At 45.2% G+C, this 20,564-nt stretch overlaps 1 protein-coding gene across 4 annotated transcripts in view; it reads left to right on the top strand.

Moving 5' to 3' along the window:
- The window catches only part of PLA2G6 (phospholipase A2 group VI), a 157,083-nt gene that overhangs the window by 95,791 nt on the left and 40,728 nt on the right, over nt 1-20,564 (top strand). For all 4 annotated transcript variants that reach the window (XM_040359537.1, XM_040359540.1, XM_040359535.1 and 1 more), the window contains 2 exons: nt 17,920-18,074; nt 18,391-18,558. In XM_040359537.1, coding sequence (XP_040215471.1) covers nt 17,920-18,074; nt 18,391-18,558 — 323 coding nt within the window. The remainder of the gene's footprint in view (nt 1-17,919; nt 18,075-18,390; nt 18,559-20,564) is intronic.

Consider the following 20,564-nt stretch of genomic DNA (forward strand, 5'->3'; position numbering starts at 1 on the left):
TGAATTTGCATCGCACACGGATCAAACTCGCACAGGACCCTTTTTTTAACGCAGCTTATACCGCGTACAGACGGTCGTTTTTTGTGATGAAACAAAACAACGTTTTATGTGATGGAAAAAAAACGACGTTTTTGAAACTTCATTTTCAAAAACGACGTTGCCTACACACCATCGTTTTTCAAAATGCTCTAGCAAAGCGCGGTTACGTTCAGCACGTACGATGGCAGTCTGTTCCATTGAAGTTCGCTTCATAACTTGCTTCTGAGCATGTGCGGGTTTAAAAACGTCGTTTTCAACGTTGTTTTGCCCACACACTATCATTTTAATTGACACAAAAAACAGCGTTTTGAAAAACGACACAAAAAATTCAAGCATGTTCGAATTTATTTTTTGTCGTTTTTCAGAAGACAGAAAACGACGTTTTCCCCACACACGGTCATTTTAATTGACGTTTTCAAAAACGTCGTTTTTTTCCATCACAAAAAACAACCGTCTGTACGCGGCATTAGATTCGCAACGCATTGATGTGAGCGACACTCATGGAAAAATATGTTAGTAAAATGACTTGCGAATTTGAGCAATCGCAATGGGTCAAATTCGCAATAGAATTCGCAGCAGTGTGAACCAGCCCTAAAAGAGGCAGTGAGGAGGCAACATAATGCCTCCCAGGTGCCTGTCAAACACACGCTAAAAAGAGATCCACCACTAAGCCCTAAGAGGCTGAACTTCTGCTATATTCTGTCAGTTTTCTTTTTTAACTTATGCAGTACTCCACTGCTCTTTATATGGGTTTGCATGTAAATCCCCAGTGGAAAGTGCCATGCGCTCTATTAGTAGGATAAGTAATTCTGATAAGTCATAGTGCTAAGTTGCAAAAATAAAGGAACAATAAGGAATGTTTGTATCTTGGCAACAGCAGCCAGTGTAAGTCTAGATGTAATTTTTCTGTGCATTTTTCTTAGGGGGAGCTGCAAACTGAAGATTTTTTTTACCTTCAGTCTTTAGAACCACTTTAAACATAGGCAGGCCATACAAGGCTTTTTTGACCTGTCTTAACCTGGGATCAAAGTTTGTGGTGTGCATTTTATAAACACAAGTGGTAAAGTTTATGGTGAGAGAAATAAGAAGCATGCTTGCTGGTATCAACATTAAGTGGTGTTGGGCAACTTTCTAATCTTTAACCACTTAAGGACCAGCTCACGTACATATACGTCATCACTTTAAAGATAAACATCTTGGTAACTGCAGCAGCTGCTGCCACAACCGAGATATTCATCTGTTCCGTGGCCGGTCTTGTAAGCGATAATGGTGGTCTCCGCGGCGGCTTCGGGAGATGCCACTGTGCAGCCCTCTGGCAAAGGCACATCCTGCTGTGGTCCTGGTGGTGCTTTCAGTGTTTATCCCATATACAGGAAAAAAGAAGGAAGGTGTCCCAAGATAGTGTAGTACCGTTTAAGAATTCAGCTTTTATTGGTAAAAGACAAATGGGTACTCACAATTTTGTTGAAATGACCGAGCATTACTTTAGCATAAAGAAAACGGAAGTGTTGTGGCGTTCTGTCGGATCGCTCAACCGGTTTCGTCGACCTGACTTCATCTGGAGCATACACTGTGAATGCTGCAAACCCCAAGAGGGGGTTTTTCACTATTAAAGGAGTTGTAAAGGAAACATTTTTTTTTGCTGAAATGACTGTTTACAGGGTATAGAGACATAATAGTTAACTGATTCCTTTTAAAATTGATTAAAAATAGATAAAAATCAATCGTATAATGTACCTCTAGTTTCGTTTTTTCATGTAATCCTGCCTCTGTGCATGTACAGAGCCATAGAGCAGTGATGGTTTGGAAAATGAAACTAGAATCTCCCAGTACTGTGGTCATCAGGAAACGGACAACCAGGAAGTGTCCAGAACAGAGAATTACAGCAACATCAGAGCAAAAACGAACAATGAGGACATGAAACCAGGACTGCAGTAAGGTAAAGGAAGCTATTAAGCTAAAAAAAAAAAAATCCTTTAGTGACCCTTTAAGTACAGGCGCCTGTAACACTATTTACTACATCAGCACTGCACTTTAAAAGCTAGTGCCATTCCTACTTCCATCCTCTCTCAAATCATTATCTCACCTAGGTGAAATAAATCAGGTATTAATTAAGGGCGTAAAAACTCTATACTCGCTCACAGGCAATATTTGGTCCTATTGCGCGGATTCATTTTTCACTTTGTCCTTCACGCTGCTTGCCATGGATATGAGTGAGGGCAAGATGGCCCCCACCCGTCCCCATAGCATAGCAGGGCGTCTCTTCCGTCCATGCGTCTTAAAGGCACATTTTTTTGTTGTGATTTTTTCAAATGATAATTTTTTTCATTTGCAAGTTAAAACACAAATTTTGACCAACTTAGAGATAAATGGTCAATGACATCTAGTGCGTGTTTCACCCTTAGGCCCCTTTCAGACGTCCGCTCCGCCTGTCCATTATTACAAGTCCGTTAACGGACTTGTAATACATCCCTATGGGATCGCGTCCGTTAGCGGATGGAGCATCCGCTAGCGTCCGCGTCCATCGGGATCCGGTTTTCGGACGGAAGAAAACCCTATTTTTCTTCCGTCCGGCGGAACGGAACGGATGCAGACGGACAGACGGTCCGTCTGCCTCCGGTTCCCCATAGGGCGGAGCTGAGACAGGGCGGTCCCTGCACTGTGTGCGGGGACCGCCCTATCCGCCGACAGCTCAGCGGGGATCCCCGCTGAGCCGACTGAGACACACGGAGCGGACCCAGAAATGGTCCGCTCCGTGTGAAAGAGCCCTTAGGGTGTGCACAGTGGTGAGCTATTTATAAAATTGGTGGAAGACAGAGGAGTAATTGGTAACTGTCTCAAACTAATTTTGCACCGAGTACGTGCTGAGCATGTTGTTGAATGTTATTGCAGATGAGGATTGTTATTTCAATTGTTGCTTCATGGTTTGGACACTTTTTATATACCTAGCTAGTATTTATTACATTTAAGATCAGGAAGAGCGCTGAGCTGCTTGCAGTATTCATTGATTATCATCACTGATACTAAGAAAAGTAGCTCAGTTTAAAGTGGTTCTAACTGCTGAAGGTTTTTTGTTGCCTTCATACATTCCATACATAAAGGTAAAAACCCTTCAGTGTGCAGCTCCCCCCTGATACTCATCTAAGCCTGGTCCCAATCCAGCAATGTACATGAGAGCAAAAGCTCTCCCAGGGGAGGGGTCGATCCGTGCTTTGTGTGTCTCATAGACTAACAGTGGCGGCTCAGGAGCGAGCATGCACAAGTGTTCCTAGAGCAAGCGGCTTGCTGGGGGGGGGGGCACTTAGCAGGGGGGAGGGTCCAGGAGTACTAGCATGGGACCCAATAAGAGGAGGATGAGGACTTATCTGTGCAAAACCATTGCACAGAGCAGGTAAGTATGAAATGTTTGTTATTTAAATAAAATAAAATATTGCCTTTACAAACGCTTTAAAGGATAAGTTCACCTTTTAGGAGCATGTTACACCCATGTTTAGGATATAACCTGTATATACCCACCTCACACTGCCAGCACTTGTTGCTCTGTGACAGTGGGCAATAGATATATTGCTCGCACCCACTGTCACTTTTTGAAAACGGTGTGGCTGTACAGGGCTCTGCCCCACACAGCTGTGTAATTCCATTTTTTATGAATGGATGAACTGCAAGTATCGTTGGCCATCGTGACAGACAACTTGTATTTCTCAATAAACTGCACGGGTGCTGGTGACTGCTCTCATAGTTGATTATTCCTGCACCTCAGTAACTGTCTGTACGTAAGGTATTTTAACTAACAAAAAAAGGCTTTACAATCACTTTAAATGTGTTGTGGTTTTTTTTTTTTATCCTTTTTGTTTCCCTTTATTTTCACCTGGTGAACAGTAACATATTGTTTAAAGTCACTATGACAAGCTTGGGTTCACACAAGAGCAGTGTGGGAAACTGCATGCAATTCGGACAGGGATCACACCGTATTCCTGTTCAAATCAAATGCGATTCTTTGCATTTTTTTTCCCTTTGTCTATTCATTTGTATGGGCTCAAATCGCATTGCAAAGCTATAGGAGCATTTGCATGAGTACTTGTACTTGTCATGGTGATGTATTTGTTTAATTACTAGGGAATGTGTTTATAAAAAAATTTGAAGAGCTATTTGTCCTGTGAAACTATATATGTATATGCATTCTGTGCAAATGGGGGCAAGATCAAATGTTACTAGGCTATTATCTCTCCAGGTTGAATGTTATTAATTCATACTAAATAGAGTGATTTGTGAAGTGAGTGGAAAAAAAGCACATTATGGCCATTAGATAGAACTGATGATCATTGAAAATAAATACTTTTCTCTTTCGTTCATAGACGGACACATCCTTCATTGACCTTAGGGTTATGCTTCTTTAGGCAGAATTCTACAGCACTTAAGGTGTTAAAAACTTCCCTTCATGCCGCTCCTCCCAGGGGGCGTGGCTCCCCCAGGCATAACCCACACCCTGCTTTAGCAGCCTCAGTTTGTTTTCTGCCTAACGACAGGAGGTCAAGGCTCTCTCTGGAGTTCCTGGACTCTGGAGTTTTTTTCTGGCGATTTTTCTCGCTTTTTTTACTATTTTGTTCCTGCATTCTTGAATCCTGCGATTCTTCTATCAACAGCCGACTGGGTGACAGGCTGGGTCCTCGACTCTTGTAGTCCTCCCATGTTCGGCCTTCGAGCGTGTGCCGGCCCTCAGCTCAGCTTTGGGACGTCCACGACAGGCCCCATTGCTCCAGGGGCGGCCGGGGAACTTCGGTTCTAGGGCACACATATGACCGGTCTCTATGGCTTTGTCACAGTGTGTCTGGCCGACAGCCATGCCGTTTACGGACGTTGGTTCTGTCTGGGATACCTCCAGCCGGGTAGTCGCAGGACAGGTAAGTAGTGGCCCCTTACTCAGGTAAGTGGTCTGGCTGGTGGTTTCCCTGGGGAGGTCGACTGAGGGTCCGCCCTGCTTTCCTCTCTCCCCTTCCTCTCCCTCCTTCCCCTGACTGGGTAGTGGCTGTGAAGGGGGGCCTCCTGGGTTTTCTTTGTTACCACCGGGGCCCGTGTGTTGTTGAGGGACTGTGTATGTTACTCTGGGGGGTGCTGCTGTGTGCTGCTGTGTTCTATGAGGTAATTTTTACCTCAGACAGCGGCCGTCTTGGAAATCTCCCTGGTAACGCTGTGATTCTTTTCTGAGGTGACAGACAAAAGCACAGCCAGTGCTGCTGTGTTCTATGAGGTAATTTTTACCTCAGATGGTGGCCATCTTGGAAATCTCCTTGGTAACGCTGTGATTCTTTTCTGAGGTGACAGACAAAGCACAGCCAGTGCTGCTGTGTTCTATGAGGTAATTTTTACCTCAGATGGTGGCCATCTTGGAAATCTCCTTGGTAACGATGTGATTCTTCCCTGAGATGACTCAGCACAGCCTCTGGTCAGTTTTAGTGCTGTTACAGTTTTAGTGCTGTGAAACGCTGTGAATCTTCCATGAGGTGAAGACACATCACAGTCAGCACATCAGAGCACACCTGAGGTTTTTCAGCTCCCTCTGCAGCTGGGTGGGGTGGTGAATACCGGGGGCCCTCATGCTCTGCAATAGCAGCAAGGAGGTGACCAGTGGTTTTTTTTTTTGTTTTTTTGTTTTTTGTCCTGCCTTGCAGGGTGGGTGACTCAGCGCTGACACTATGGAACTCAAGCTATGCCTGAGTTAACCCTTAACGCCCCTCCCCCTGCCACATCTGTTATGTTGGCTGTCCTGGGTTTCTTGCCAGGTTTGAAGCAGCTAGTGCCCGGATGGGGGGTAAAAAAGCGCCCCCTCCCTGAAGCCTGCTTCTGGGGATGACACAGAATCGCTGTTTTTTTCTGGTTCTGTTATGTCAGAGGCTGCGGGTTTTAACCCTTATGGATAGTGAGGATGACTCTGCTGCAGTCAGTTGCTGGCAAGAATTTGTTGGAGCTCTTGTTTCTGCGGTGCGTGAGACTCTAAAAATTGAGGATGTGGCGGAGACACCTCCGTGTCAGTACCAGCAGACTACCACGCATCGCTGAAGTGTTTCCTTGTGTTCCTTATTTGGACTATTTGTTATACAAGGAATGGGATGCACCGCAAAAAGTTTGTCAAAAAACTTTGCAACCCGTTACCCCCTTGAGGGGGGCTTTAAAAAAAAAAAAAAGTAGGTCTCTCCTCCGCCAGTGGACCCCCCTGTGTCCAGACTGCGCAAGGCCACCACATTGCCTGTGGAAGGGGCTCCTGCATTTCAGGATCCCGCTGATAGGAGAGTGGAGGCCGTGGCCCGCTCCCTATTCACGGTGGTGGGTTCGGCGGTGAGGCCAGCTCTGGCCGTGGCCCTGGCAGGCCCCGACTAAAAGGGCGAAGCTCCTGCTGCAGGAGCTGGAAGAAGGACCTCTAAGGTGGCCTTGGTGATGGCCGTTAAGGGTGAACGGTCCTTTTGGGTCTTCCCTGACTGGCATCATTGAGGATGCCACGGGTGGTAAGCGCATGCTGTTCCCACGGTTTGGGAAGGGCTAGGGACCTCGCCCTGTGCAAGGACCCTCCTTGCCTACCTCCGAGCGTTTTTTTTTTTTGCTCGCCCTGTGCGGTGGGGGTAGGTCTACATGGTGCTTGAATCCCCGCTGCGGGGTAGCAGCGCACCAGATACCGCATGCCTAACAAGTCTGCGGACATACCTGCTTCCGCCTGAAGGTCTGCTCCCGCCCGTGTCTCGGGTGGGAGACTGGCTTCGCATTGCGAAGTGTTTTCCTTGGGGTACAAGATTGAGTTTCTCTCTTGTCTGCCAAACAGGTTTTTTCCCTCCGGCTTCTGGCCTCCTCCGGTTCGCCGGTTGACTCCGTCAGGGGCTGTCCAGGATCTTCTGGTCAGGGGAGTGATTGTGCCAGTTCCCTCGTTGGAACGGTCTCTGGGTTTTACTCCATTCTGTTTGTGTCCCCACGGAGGATGGGGCCCGGTCGATCCTGGGCCTCAAGTCCCTCGTTTTGTTTTGTCAAGGTGGTGTCAAGGTGGTGTCGATTCGCTTGGTAATAGCGGCACTTCATCAGGGGGTTTTTCTGGCATCCTTGGATGTCATGAACGTGTACCTGCATATCCTCAAACCACCAGAGATTCTGTGCTTTGCGGTCGGGGGGGGACCATTTTCAATGGTGTCCTTCCCATTCGGCGGGTTTTCGCCAAGGTGCTCGTACCGATACTGGCCCGGCTGTGACAGCGGGGGTTTGTTATCATGGGATGTCTGGACGACATTCTCCTACGAGCTTCTTCGAGCTCTGCATTGGTGGAGCCGTGTCTATCACGTGTCAGGCTCTCCGAGTGTTCGGCTGGTTTCTGGATTGTCCTGAAATCAGGGTTGATTCCGTCTCAGGGATACCTGAGACTGGTCCTGGATTCCTCCGGGGCGGGAGTGTTTTTCTCCTAGCGGAAAAACTTCAGACTCTGCTATCTGCTGTGCAGCAGTTGCCGACCCAGAAGCGGTCATCTCTGCGATTCTGCAGGAAGGTTCTGGGTCAGTTGGTAGCCTCTTTCGAGGCGGTTCCGTATGCCCAATTCCACACCAGGGTACTACGGAGGGAACTGCTGTCACGATGGGACTAGCTTCCGTCATCTCTGGATTACCAGATTCAGTTGAGTCATCTGATCATGTCTCCCCTGGTGTGGTGGCTGGCGTTTCCGGTGCTTCGGGCCGGAAAGTCATTTTTCTGCAGGCCACTGGACAGTGGTCACGACGGATGCCAGCCTCTCCGGTTGGGGAGGGGCGCTTGGGGCACCCAGTCAGCCCAGGGGCACTGGACTCAGGTGGAGTCCTGCTACTGATCAACGTTCTGGAGCTCCGAGCAATCAAGCTTTGCCTTACCAGGTGGTCCCTGGATCTACAGGGCCGACCGGTCAGGATCCTGTCCGATAACACCACGTCCGTGGCATAGGTTGATTATCAGGGAGGCACACGGAGTTCTGTTGCAGCGACGGGGGTCGCGCGCATCCTTTCGGTGGGCCGAAGGGTCCGTTCCGGCTCTATCGGCCGGGTACATTCCGGGAATACGGAATTGGCTAGCCGACTACCTAAGTCGCACTGCACTGGGCCAAGGAGAGTGGTCTCTCCACCCGCAGGTGTTTCGGGGTCTGTGCCGAAAGTGGGGCACTCCGGACGTGGACTTTCTAGCGTCCCGTCTCTATCGGTAGGTGCCACGGTTCGTGGCCAGGTTTAAGGACCCGTTGGCGGACGCGTCAGGCGCGTTGGTGGCTCCTTGGGGTCGCTGTCGCCTACTTTACACCTTCCCTCCTCGGAAGCTTCTTCCTCGCCTGCTGCGCAGAGTAGAAGCTGTAGGGATTCTATCGGTCCTGATTGCCCCAGATTGGCCGCGTCGCTTCTGGTACGCGGACCAGGTGCGTCTGCTGGCAGACGCCCCCTAGCGTCTTCCCCTGGGAATTGATTTTCTGTTACAGGGTCCGATCTTCCACCCTGTTTCACAGCCACCGGCCTTAGCGGCGTGGCTGTTGAGAGCCAGGGGCTTAAGGACCGAGGCCTATTGGGCTTGGTGGTCTCTACCGTGCTGCCTGCACGGAGGTCTACCTCACGTAGGTTTTTTCCTCATACATGGAAGGCCTACTTCTCTGTGTGTGGGGAGATGAACTGGCACTCTCGTACATGCGTTGTGTACAGGATTCTGCTGTCTTTGCAGCAGGGAGTGGTTCAGGCTCTCGCCTTACGTACGGTTAGGAGCCAGATTTCTGCTCTGGCTGTTTTTACTTGCAGCGACCCTTGGCATCGCACTCCTGGGTGCGTGCGTTGGGTCAGGGGGTCTGGCAGGTGGCCCCTCCGGTGCGCCCTCCATTACCCCCATGGGACTTGAATTTAGTCCTTTCAGTGCTTCGGGATGCTCCCTTTGAGGACATTCGGGAGGTTTTTTGTTGTCACAAAAGGTGATTTTATTTCTGGTAGCAATTACCTCGATCAGACGGGTGTCTGTCTGTTCTGGCGGCCTTGTCTTGCAAGGCTCCCTGCTTTGTCATCCGTAAGGATGAGGTGGTGCTGCGGCCGCAGCCGTTTTTTCTCCCTAAGGTCGTTTCGGCTTTTCACTTGGATGTGGACATTGTTCTTCCATCCTTATGTCCTCAGCCGAAGAACCCGAAGGAGGCCACTTTACATTCTTTGGATGTGGTTCGGGCCCTTCGAGTTTACTTGTCGGCGACAGCTCCGTTCCGGATGTCGAACTCGCTGTTCGTGTCTGTGTCCGGTCCCAGTAAGGGCCTGGCAGTTTCGTCGGCCACCATTTCCAGGTGGATCCGACGGATTGTGCTTCAGGCCTATGCCCTGAAGGGCGGGCGCCCCCCTTTCGGGTCATGGCGCATTCGACCAGGGCGATCGGGGGCCTCTTGGGCTTTCCGACACCAAGCCTCTGTGTTACAGGTGTGTAAGGCTGCGACCTGGTCATCGGTCCACGCTTTTTCAAAGTTTTATATGGTGGATGTGAGTGCATCTTCTGATGCCTCCTTCGGCCGCAGGTGTTACAGGCGGCAGTTTAAGGTTGGAGTTCCTCCGTTCCTCCTTAACTCCGGTTTTTGTTTGGGGTGTAACCTGTTTTTGCTGTGTTATTTTTCCCACCCCTCGAATTTTTTGACACTGCTTGGGGACGTCCCTAAGGTCAATGAAGGCTGTGTCCGTCTATGAACGAAAGAGAAAAAAGGATTTTTGTACTCACCGTAAAATCCATTTCATAAGTTCATAGACGGACACAGCACCCACCCCTCCTTTGTTTGTACTGCTTGTTATGAACTGAGGCTGCTAAAGCAGGGTGTGGGTTATGCCTGGGGGAGCCACGCCCCCTGGGAGGAGCGGCATGAAGGGAAGTTTTTAACACCTTAAGTGCTGTAGAATTCTGCCTAAATCTCCTGGTAGGAAGAAGCATAACCCTAAGGTCAATGAAGGCTGTGTCCGTCTATGAACTCAGAGAAATGGATTTTACGGCGAGTACAAAAATCCTTTTATTCACACTAATTTTTTTTATTTTTTATAAATGCACCCCTTGTAGCCCACATTTGCAAATTTTAAAGTATATCTAAACTCAAGAAGAAAACAATATGTTTGCAGCTTATCAGATTTTGTTTCTCTATCTTAAATGAAAGGAAACAGGGCATCTTCATATTAAATAAAGTTGTGCTGTCAATTTCAGGTGATTGGACATTGGCAAAAAAAGAAAAGGAATTTCTGCACCACATAACCCCGCCCAGCACAGCTTCAGTTTCTTGCTAGTATCTTTTGTGCTGATCATGCTCGTGTAATCCTCAAATTTACTTTTTCTAGCTGTTTTTTTTCCTCAATTTTCCCATTGAGAACAGGAGATTGAACTATTTGCTTACTGCCAATGGTACCTGGACCCAGAAATGTACATGCAGGAACAATCTATAATGTTAGCGTTTGGCACAATTATACATACAGACACACACACATGTTGAACTGGATGGACCAATGTTTGTTTAACCTTACCAACCTTATGAACTATGTAACTATGAACAAATGATCGCTTGCTCTCACAAGGAGTGATCATTATGGTCCCAGAGAGAGAAAAGTTTTTCACCGTTTCATTTAGAGGTGCACTGAATGGAAATTTTGGTACACAAACCGAAAATGCAGGATGCACTTGGCCAAAAACCAAAAAGGACAGTTTTTAAAAAATATATATATTTTTTTATAAACAGTGAGACAAAAAATATTTAGTCAGCCACCAATTGTGCAAGTTCTCCCACTTAAAAAGATGAGAGAGGCCTGTAATTGTCATCATAGGCATACCTCAACAATGAGAGATAAAATGTGGAAACAAATCTAGACAATCACATTGTCTGATTTGGAAAGAATTTATTTCCAAATTATGGTGGAAAATAAGTATTTGGTCAATATCAAAAGTTCATCTCAATACTTTGTTATATATCCTTTGTTGGCAATGAGGTCAAATGTTTTCTGTAAGTCTTTACAAGGTTGTCACACATTGTTGCTGGTATGCTGGCCCATTCCTCCATGCAGATCTCCTCTAGAGCAGTGATGTTTTGGGGCTGTCGCTGGGCAACAAGGACTTTCAACTCCCTCCAAAGGTTTTCTATAGGGTTGAGTTCTGGAGACTGGCTAGGCCACTCCAGGACCTTGAAATGCTTCTTACGAAGCCACTCCTTCGTTTCCCAGGCGGTGTGTTTGGGATCATTGTCATGCTAAAAAAAAACAGCTACGTTTCATCTTCAATGCCCTTGCTAATAGGAGGAAGTTTGCACTCAAAATCTCACGATACATGGCCCCATTCATTCTTTCATGTACACAGATCAGTCGTCATGTTTCCTTTGCAGAGAAACAGCCCCAAAGCATGATGTTGCCACCCCCATGCTTCACAGTAGGTATAGTGTTTTGGTTGCAGCTCAGCATTCTCTCCTCCAAACACAACGAGTTGTATTTCTACCAAACAGTTCTACTTGGTTTCATATGACATTCTCCCAATCCTCTTCTGGATCATCCAAATGCTCCCTAGCAAACCTCAGACGGGCCCGGACATGTACTGGCTTAAGCAGGGGGACACATCTGGCACTGGAGGATCTGAGTCCCTGGCGGCGTAGTGTGTTACTGATGGTAGCCTTTGTTACGTTGGTCCCAGCTCATTGCAGGTCATTCACTAGGTCCCCCATGTGGTTCTGGGATTTTTGCTCACCGTTCTTGTGATCATTTTGACCCAACAGGGTGAGATCTTTCGTGGAGCCCCAGATCGAGGGAGATTATCGGTGATCTTGTGTGTCTTCCATTTTCTAATTATTGCTCCCACAGATTTCTGCACACCAAGCTGCTTGCCTATTGCAGATTCAGTCTTCCCAGCCTGGTGCAAGTCTACAATTTTGTTTCTGGTGTCCTTTGACAGCTCTTTGGTCTTCACCATAGTGGAGTTTGGAGTGTGACTCTTTTGAGGTTGTGGACAGGTGTCTTTTATACTGATAACAAGTTCAAACAGGTGCCATTAATACAGGTAATGAGTGGAGGACAGAGGAGCCTCTTAAAGAAGAAGATACAGGTCTGTGAGAGCCAGAAATCTTGCCTGTTTGTAGGTGACCAAATACTTATTTTCCACCATACTTTGCAAATAAATTCTTTCCAAATCAGACAATGTGATTGTCTGGATTTGTTTCCACATTTTGTCTCTCATAGTTGAGGTATACCTATGATGACAATTACAGGCCTCTCTCAGTATTTTAAGTGGGAGAACTTGCACAATTGGTGGCTGACGAAATACTTTTTTGCCCCATTGTATATAGTTGTATTATATTTGACTTTTTAATTAAAGCGGGGGTTCACCCTAAAACTACTTTCTAGTATTACAATGTCCCGACACATTACAATACAATTATGCCTATTTTGTTTTTTTTTAATGCTGTACATACCTCGGTACAGCTAATTCACCCGCGGCTTCCGGGTTGCGAATCCAGCGGGAGTGGGCGTTCCTAACTTGCTGGTGATTGACGTGATGACCAAAAACGAGCTCCCCCCGTCGCATAAGCTGCGTCACGATTGCCGAAAGAAGCCGAACGGCGATTCGGCGCTATACTGCGCCTGCGCACCGCCGTTCGGCTCCTTTCGGCAATCGTGACGCAGCTTACGCAACGGGGGGAGCTCATTTTAGGTCATCACGTCAATCACCAGCAAGTTAGGAACGCCCACTCCCACGGGATTCGCAACTCCGGAAGCCGCGGGTAATTTGGCTGTTCCGAGGTATGTACAGCATAAAAAAAAAAAAAAATAGGCATAATTGTATTGTAATGTGTCGGGACATTGTAATACTAGAAAGTAGGTTTAGGGTGAACCCCCGCTTTAATATCATGAATTTAAATGAATATGAATTTAATGTCGGACATTATTGGCACCTTTAGTTCAAGAAAAATGTGTGCCTTTAAATTGTATGTATATCTTTACACTGGTCCCTTGCGTGATCATTGTGGCGTTAAAAATCCTGCTTGCTGCATTTTTGGTCAGTTAAAAAAAACTGCACCTACCCATTGAAATGCATTAAAAACACAGCTAAAACGCATCAACGCACCTGTGTTATGTTTTTGATGCTTTTTTTGAGTTGCGTGAACTATGAAATATCGCTGCAAAATAATCAGCACCTTTTTCTCTTAACAAAATGGCAATAACACAATTTTTGCCCGAAATTTCGGTACATCTCTAGTGTTTATGCAAATCTTTTCACAGTTCTCAAGCCAAATTAGGATGTTCTTCCCATTTTGGATCTAAAAGGACTCAACAATGTCTAAGTGCAAGAGTTTTACATGAAATTGGTCTGACCTCACCTCTCCATCTGGGGAAATTCTGTCAGTCTCTGCAAATCCCAATTTTCCAACCACACCAACGGTTCCTGCATTTTGCGGTGGATAAGTGAAACTTTCAGTTTGTAGCTCTTCTTTTTAGCCTGAATGCCGAGGTTTTGACTCCAGTCTCTGGTATGCTACAAACCCAGGGTATTCCGGCTGTGGGTTCTGCATGATGGTTTAGGGGAAGAAGGTTGCTTCCTTCGAGGCAGTACCTTTTTGCCCAATTTCAGTCAAAGGCCCTTTAACAGAACATTTTGGCAGATCGGTAGAAAAACGCAGTGGCTGGATTTCCTGATGCTCCTTTATACCAAGACAAACCTGTCTCTGGATTAATGGATTTCCACGCTGATCGTGGAGAGGGGGTAAAAAGTTCCTGCCTCTGTCCAGGAAGGTTTTTGTTACAGATGCCAGACTTGTAGGCTTGAGTGGAGTCCAGGAAAACCTCTTGGTTCAGGGAACTTGATAATCGCAGGAGTGGATGTTGCTTATCAACTCCTGAAACTGGGGACAATTTGACTTGCTTTGGTTTGCACACCTGGGAGGTTTCCAGAAAAATTCTAGTTGGACAATGCCACAGTGTTCATCAATCACCAGTGGGACCAGAAGTCGCACTGCTCAGGAGTCGGCTTTCATTTTGTCTTCGGCCAAAGGTCATGTTCTAAGCCATCAAACTTGGATATCTTGCTTTGCCTGGGGCTTGGAACTTGGACCTCAAAACTTGGAATTTGGAATTCAGAATTTGGAACTTGAAATTTAGAACTTGGTATTTGGAATTCTGATGTTTGAAAATCTGAATTTGGAATTTGATATTCAAAATTTGGCACATGGAACTCAAAATTCTGATTTGAGAACTTGGAATTTAGAACTCGCAGTTTGGAATTTGATATAAAAAATGTGGAACTTGGCGTTTGACACTCGCAATTCAAAATTTGGTATTCAAATCTTGGAATTTGATATTTAGAATTCTGAATTTGGATCTTGGATTTTTAAATTCAGAATTTGAAACTCGCACAGTTTCAGAATTGGTTGCTCTTACCTGTTAAATGGTCATTCATTGTGACAAAGCGGTCTTGTTATCTGAGCCGTCTTTTTCTATATTCAGTGTTTTTTGTTCCACCTTAACCAGGATATTGTGTGGTCTTCCTTCTGTCCTAAACATCTGATACCTGGGAACAACCTCTTCATACATATTGCTAATGCCATGCAGGTCTCCTGCAGACTGTCAGTGTGAGCTGTCATGATGTACGGGCAGGCAGTTTCACACTGATAGGAAGACTACGCTTAACAGCCCTGTGGTGGTGTATTGAGAACAACAAGATGACATCCGCAAAGGATGTCGGTACTTGTAGTTCATCCATTTACAGAACTCTGTTAATGAATGCTGCGGCTGTGTGGGTGGAGCCATGCACGGCCACAATGTTTTCAAAAAGTGACAGCTAGTACAGGGAACTACTCCCCATACTGCTGTCACAGGAAGAGAGGGAAGCAGCTGCAACAGTAGGAGCAGGTTACATGTTCTACCCTAAAAATGGGTGAAACATGTAACATGTTCCCAAAGGTTAACTTATCCTTTTAAGGTTTACCTGAAGTCGATGGCTGTGATTCGTCAATCTGATTTTGTTTTTGTGCTTCCTGAAGGCCCATGGAAGGGTCATGCAGCTTCCAAATCTACAATTTTTAGAAGGATTCAATGGCTTAATTCTCAGGCTTACAGTCTTAAACGCAGGTTCTCCCATTTTCCCATTAATGGCTCTTTACCAGAAATCTTGGCTATCCAATATCAGGCTTCATTAGCTCAGGTTTTTAATGCTGCTACCTAGTAAAATTGTGAATTGATGACCAGGTGTATGTTCAGGGCTCTGTGGACATGACCTTTGGTCGGAGGGTCTTGCATGCAGCTGTATGATGATCTCATCTGTTTTGTGAGGCCTGTTGGCTTGTTGCTGTGTTGCCCTCTCTTCATAATCAGTGCTTTGGGACTTTCCTTTCGTAATTGAAATGAAAATGCCCTGGGTCCTTTGATGTATGCAAAATCCTTTTCTTGGCGTACATCACAGGACAAAAGTATCCCACCCCTACGTTTTCAAGGCTTGCTAGAAAAGTAAAGCTGTGCTGAGCTGGGAGTTTTTTTTTGTCCTGTTGTTTTTTTGTTTGTTTTTTGCCAGTGTCCAATCACCAGAAGGTGGCAGTTAACCCTTTCATAATGCATATGAAGATGTCCAGTGTCCTGTGATGTACTCCAAGAAAAGGATTTTAAAGGTAAACCAAAAATCCCATTTTGTGTTTATCAGGTTAAATAACCTTTTTAGCAAGTTTAGAAAATGCCTGTTCTTTTTTTTTTTTTTTTTTTTATATGCAGTATCCTTGTCATGTCTTGTGAGAAGGACTGTAAACAAAAACAACCTTATTTATCGTGTGTAAACTACTAATCCCATCTCTCCATGTAATTAAAATGATTAAAAATGGACATGTTTGAATTCCAGCATGTGTGGAAAATGTGGAGATGTGAATGTAGCCACCCAGGAAGTGTGTTATTCACAGGATTATTGGGTGAAAATAAAGGCACAAAGCCCAACAAATAAACCTAATGCATCCACCTCATTTAAGAACTGGTGAGCTGCAATATATTCTCTTTGGTTTGTTTGGGTTTGGATACGCTTTAACTTAAAGGGTCACTAAAGGAATTTTTTTTTTTTTTAGCTAAATAGCTTCCTTTCCCTTACTGCAGTCCTGGTTTCATGTCCTCATTGTTCATTTTTGCTTTGATGTTGCTGTAATTCCTCTCTGTTCTGGACACTTCCTGGTTGTCTGTTTCCTGATCACCACAGTACTGGGAGATTTCTCACTGTGGTGACTAATCAAGGAGGTGTGATTACTGTGTGTCTAAAACCCCTCCGCACCAATCCAGTTTCGTTTTGCAAAACCTTCACTTCCCTCTATTGGCTCTCTGGCTCTGTACATCAGAGAACCAGGAAACAACAGCAAAAACTGGAGGTACATTATATGATTGTTTTTTATCTATTTTTATCATTTATGACCACTTAACCCCCGGACCATATTGCTGCCCAAAGACCAGAGGACTTTTTGCGATTCGGGACTGCGCCGCTTTAACTGACAATTGCGCGGTCGTGCGATGTGGCTCCCAAACAAAATTGGCGTCCTTTTTTTCCCACAAATAGAGCTTTCTTTTGGTGGTATTTGATCACCTCTGCGGTTTATATTTTTTGCGCTATAAACAAAAATAGAGCGACAATTTAAAAAAAAATGAATATTTTTTACTTTTTGCTATAATAAATATCCCCCAAAAATATATAAAAAAACATTTTTTTTCCTCAGTTTAGGCCGATACGTATTCGTCTACATATTTTTCGTAAAAAAAGAAATCGCAATAAGCGTTTATTGATTGGTTTGCGCAAAAGTTATAGCGTTTACAAAATAGGGGGTATTTTTATGGTATTTTTATTAATATATTTTTTTACTAGTAATGGCGGCGATCAGCGATTTTTATGGCGGACACTTCGGACACTTTTGACACATTTTTGGGACCATTGGCATTTTTATAGCGATCCGTGCTATAAAAATGCATTGGATTACTATAAAAATGCCACTGGCAGTGAAGGGGTTAACACTAGGGGAAGGGGTTAAGTATGTTCCCTGGGTGTGTTCTTACTGTGGGGGGGGGGGGGGGGGCCTCACTAGGGGAAACACTGATCCTCTGTTCATACATTGTATGAACAGAAGATCAGCATTTCCCCTGCTGACAGGACCGAGAGCTGTGTGTTTACACACACAGCTCCCGGTCCCCGCTCTGTAACGAGCGATCGCGTGTGCCCGGCGGCGATCCCGCCTGCCGGGCACACGCACGGGAGTCGGGGGTGAGCGGCGGCGCGCACGCGCCCCCTAGTGGCGGCTCAAAGAGCCGCCGTATAGCCACGGGCTCTCGCCCAGGAGAGCCGACCTGCCGCCGTATAATGACGGTGCGCGGTCGGCTAGTGGTTAAAAGGAATCAGTTAACTATTATGTCTCTCTACCCTGTAAACAGTCATTTCAGCAAAACATTTTTTTTTCCTTTAGTGACCCTTTAAAAAGCTGGTGAAAATCGATGAATTACGAATTTGTATTAAATCATTCCTTGAAGACCCTTTGTGCTTTGCATCAATATTTTTACTTACCAACTGCAGGTGAAGATGTTGAGGGAGGTGAAAGCTTAGATTTGTCCTGGGAAGGTATGACTAAAGTGTCCCGCTAGCTCCACTCTGTTACCCTGCTTGGCCATAGGCTATAGATGGATTGTTTTCTAAAGCCGCTTTAGATCTAGACTTTCCAAGGTCAGTCCAATGCCACTAGCTTCCAGTTGTAAGACATTTTATATAGATTATTACTTTGTAGTGCAATTCTTTCCTAATGTGATATATATTCAAATAGCCCATATACTGATGCTACTATGGCTGTTTTGCTCTTCATTTATTTCACTTTTTCTTTTTTGCATACTTCGTTATCTTTCTTTGCTATTCTGCATGTAGAGCAACTGGTGTGGCGTGCAGCTCGTTCCAGTGGTGCCGCTCCCACGTATTTTCGCCCTATGGGTCGCTTCCTGGATGGTGGGCTGCTTTCAAATAATCCCACCCTAGATGCCATGGCAGAGATCCATGACTACAACACGTGCAAGAAGCGTCAGGTGAGAATGTCTTTCTACTAGATTGGAGTAACAACTACATATAGACAAAGGCTTCATTCAGAGTTTGTCACATGGCTTACCGCATTAAGCATTGTGACATGCTAATTGTATCCAGTCTGGCTTGTTTTGCCTATTGAGGAATATGTGTAGATTTGTGGTGTAAGATAAATGAATCATGTTTACTATATTGTATGTGGCTTCTTGGTTTTGTATTCAATACATCCTACAGAAGGGAAATCCCTCTTTGTATAGCCTTCTAAAGGATCGTTAAAACATTTACAAGTAAAATTGACTATTCTCCCTTTCTTATTTGCAGGGTCAAAGTGAACAGGTTAAGAAATTAAGTGTGGTGGTTTCATTGGGAACTGGAAAGCCCCCCCATATTCAGGTTGGCAGTGTTGATGTGTTCAGACCGTCTAACCCATGGGAGGTAATGAAGACTGTGGTCGGAGCAAGAGAACTAGGCAAGATGGTGGTGGATTGTGTATGTATCAATCAAGCAGTGCCTTCCTGTTGTATTTTATTTATACTCTTCGAAAAATTATTATTATGTTATGCATGTGGGTATACTAAATATTCTCAGTTTAACCATTGCAACTAATTGGATTTGTACTTGGAGTCTATAAAAGATCGAGTAAGAAACGTAAAAGGAAAACAGAAGTGATCTGGGGTGTGCCAATATTCACGTGGTCAGTATGCCTAAAGAGGGCATACTCAAATATGAAATGGAAAAGATAAGAAAAAAGGGGAACGGGTGAGTGAAATACAAAAGGGAAGGTCGACAGGAGAAAGGAGGAGGAGGGCGGGTTTAAGTACAGCCCGACAACTCCTACAAATTCAGGCTAACCTGCGGCCAGCCTTCTCATTTGTACTTGGAGTCTATGAAAGATCAAGTAAGAAAGGTAATAAAGGAAAACAGAAGTGACCTGGGGTGTGCCAATGGTCACGTGGTCAGTATGCCTAAAGGGGCCAAAAATAAAGACAGTAGGATGAATCGGCAAACAGATTTTTTTGAAATAAACGTAACAACATCAGCCAAATGCCTGAAAGATATCTCAACATGTGGATCCAGGACATATCTGGAAAAACAAGTTGAATTCCATCTACCCAATTTCTTAATGTGAGCCGGGATCCCATGGCGAGAAGCTGCGAAAGCCGCCCCTATCCTAAAAGAATGACCAGAAAAGACTGCAGGGTTCAACCCCAGGTTGATTAATAGTGTGCGGCAATACTTGGTAAACTGTGCCGCCATGAGGGGAGCATGAGGGAAGGGTAACAAGGAATATACCTAGGTTTGTATGTGACTAGCGGCATAAGCTGGTCCAAAACTGCCACAGGGCACCAAGCACTGCCGGTCCTGAAAAACCTGACGTCCGTACCGGCCCCAAACTGCTGCATCTTGTAAGCAACCAGATGTAACTGGAAATGATCGTATATCTAACCAACTGGCTAATTGTGAGCACACAGGAATGAGTGAACTCACGCGGCCTGAGGAACCCATAGAATGCCAAATATATAGCTGCTTTGAGGACCAAGCTGAGCAGCCTCCTGAAAGGTGACCTGGCCAGCAAATTGGACATGCCCTGAGATAGGGAGTCTACTGATTGTAGAAGGACTACTCCTCCTAATACCACTAAGAATGGCCTTGATGGAATGAGCTGAAAAGATGGATGGTCTATTTGGGTCCTATAAGGACAAATAATGCTGAACCCCTGCCAGATACGTTTTGATAGTGCCATATGACAGCTTCAACTGTGAGTGGCAGAAAGCAACAAAAGCCAGCAGGTATCGAACGTCACGACCATTAACCACTTAAGACCCGGACCAAAATGCAGCTAAAGGACCTTGCCCCTTTTTGCGATTCGGCACTGCGTCGCTTTAACTGACAATTTGCGACATGGCTCCCAAACAAAATTGGCGTCCTTTTTTTCCCCCACAAATAGAGCTTTCTTTTGGTGGTATTTGATCACCTCTGCGTTTTTTTTATTTTTTGCGCTATAAACAAAAATAGAGCGACAATTTTGAAAAAAAATCTATATTTTTAACTTTTTGCTATAATAAATATTCCCCAAAAATATATAAAAAAAAAATTGTTTTCCTCAGTTTAGGCCGATACGTATTCTTCTACCTATTTTTGGTAAAAAAAAATCGCAATAAGCGTTTATCGGTTGTTTTGCGCAAAATTTATAGCGTTTACAAAATAGGGGATAGTTTTATTGCATTTTTATAAAAAAAATTTTTTTTACTACCAATGGCGGCGATCATCGATTTTTTTCGTGACTGCGACATTATGGCGGACACTTCGGACAATTTTGACACATTTTTGGGACCATTGTCATTTTCACAGCAAAAAATGCATTTAAAATGCATTGTTTATTGTGAAAATGACAATTGCAGTTTGGGAGTAAACCACAGGGGGCGCTGATGGGGTTATGTGTGACCTGAAGTGTGTTTACAACTGTAGGGGGATGTGGCTGTAGGTGTGACATC

Source organism: Rana temporaria, chromosome 7 (assembly GCF_905171775.1).
Source record: "Rana temporaria chromosome 7, aRanTem1.1, whole genome shotgun sequence".
Classification (NCBI taxonomy): domain Eukaryota; kingdom Metazoa; phylum Chordata; class Amphibia; order Anura; family Ranidae; genus Rana; species Rana temporaria.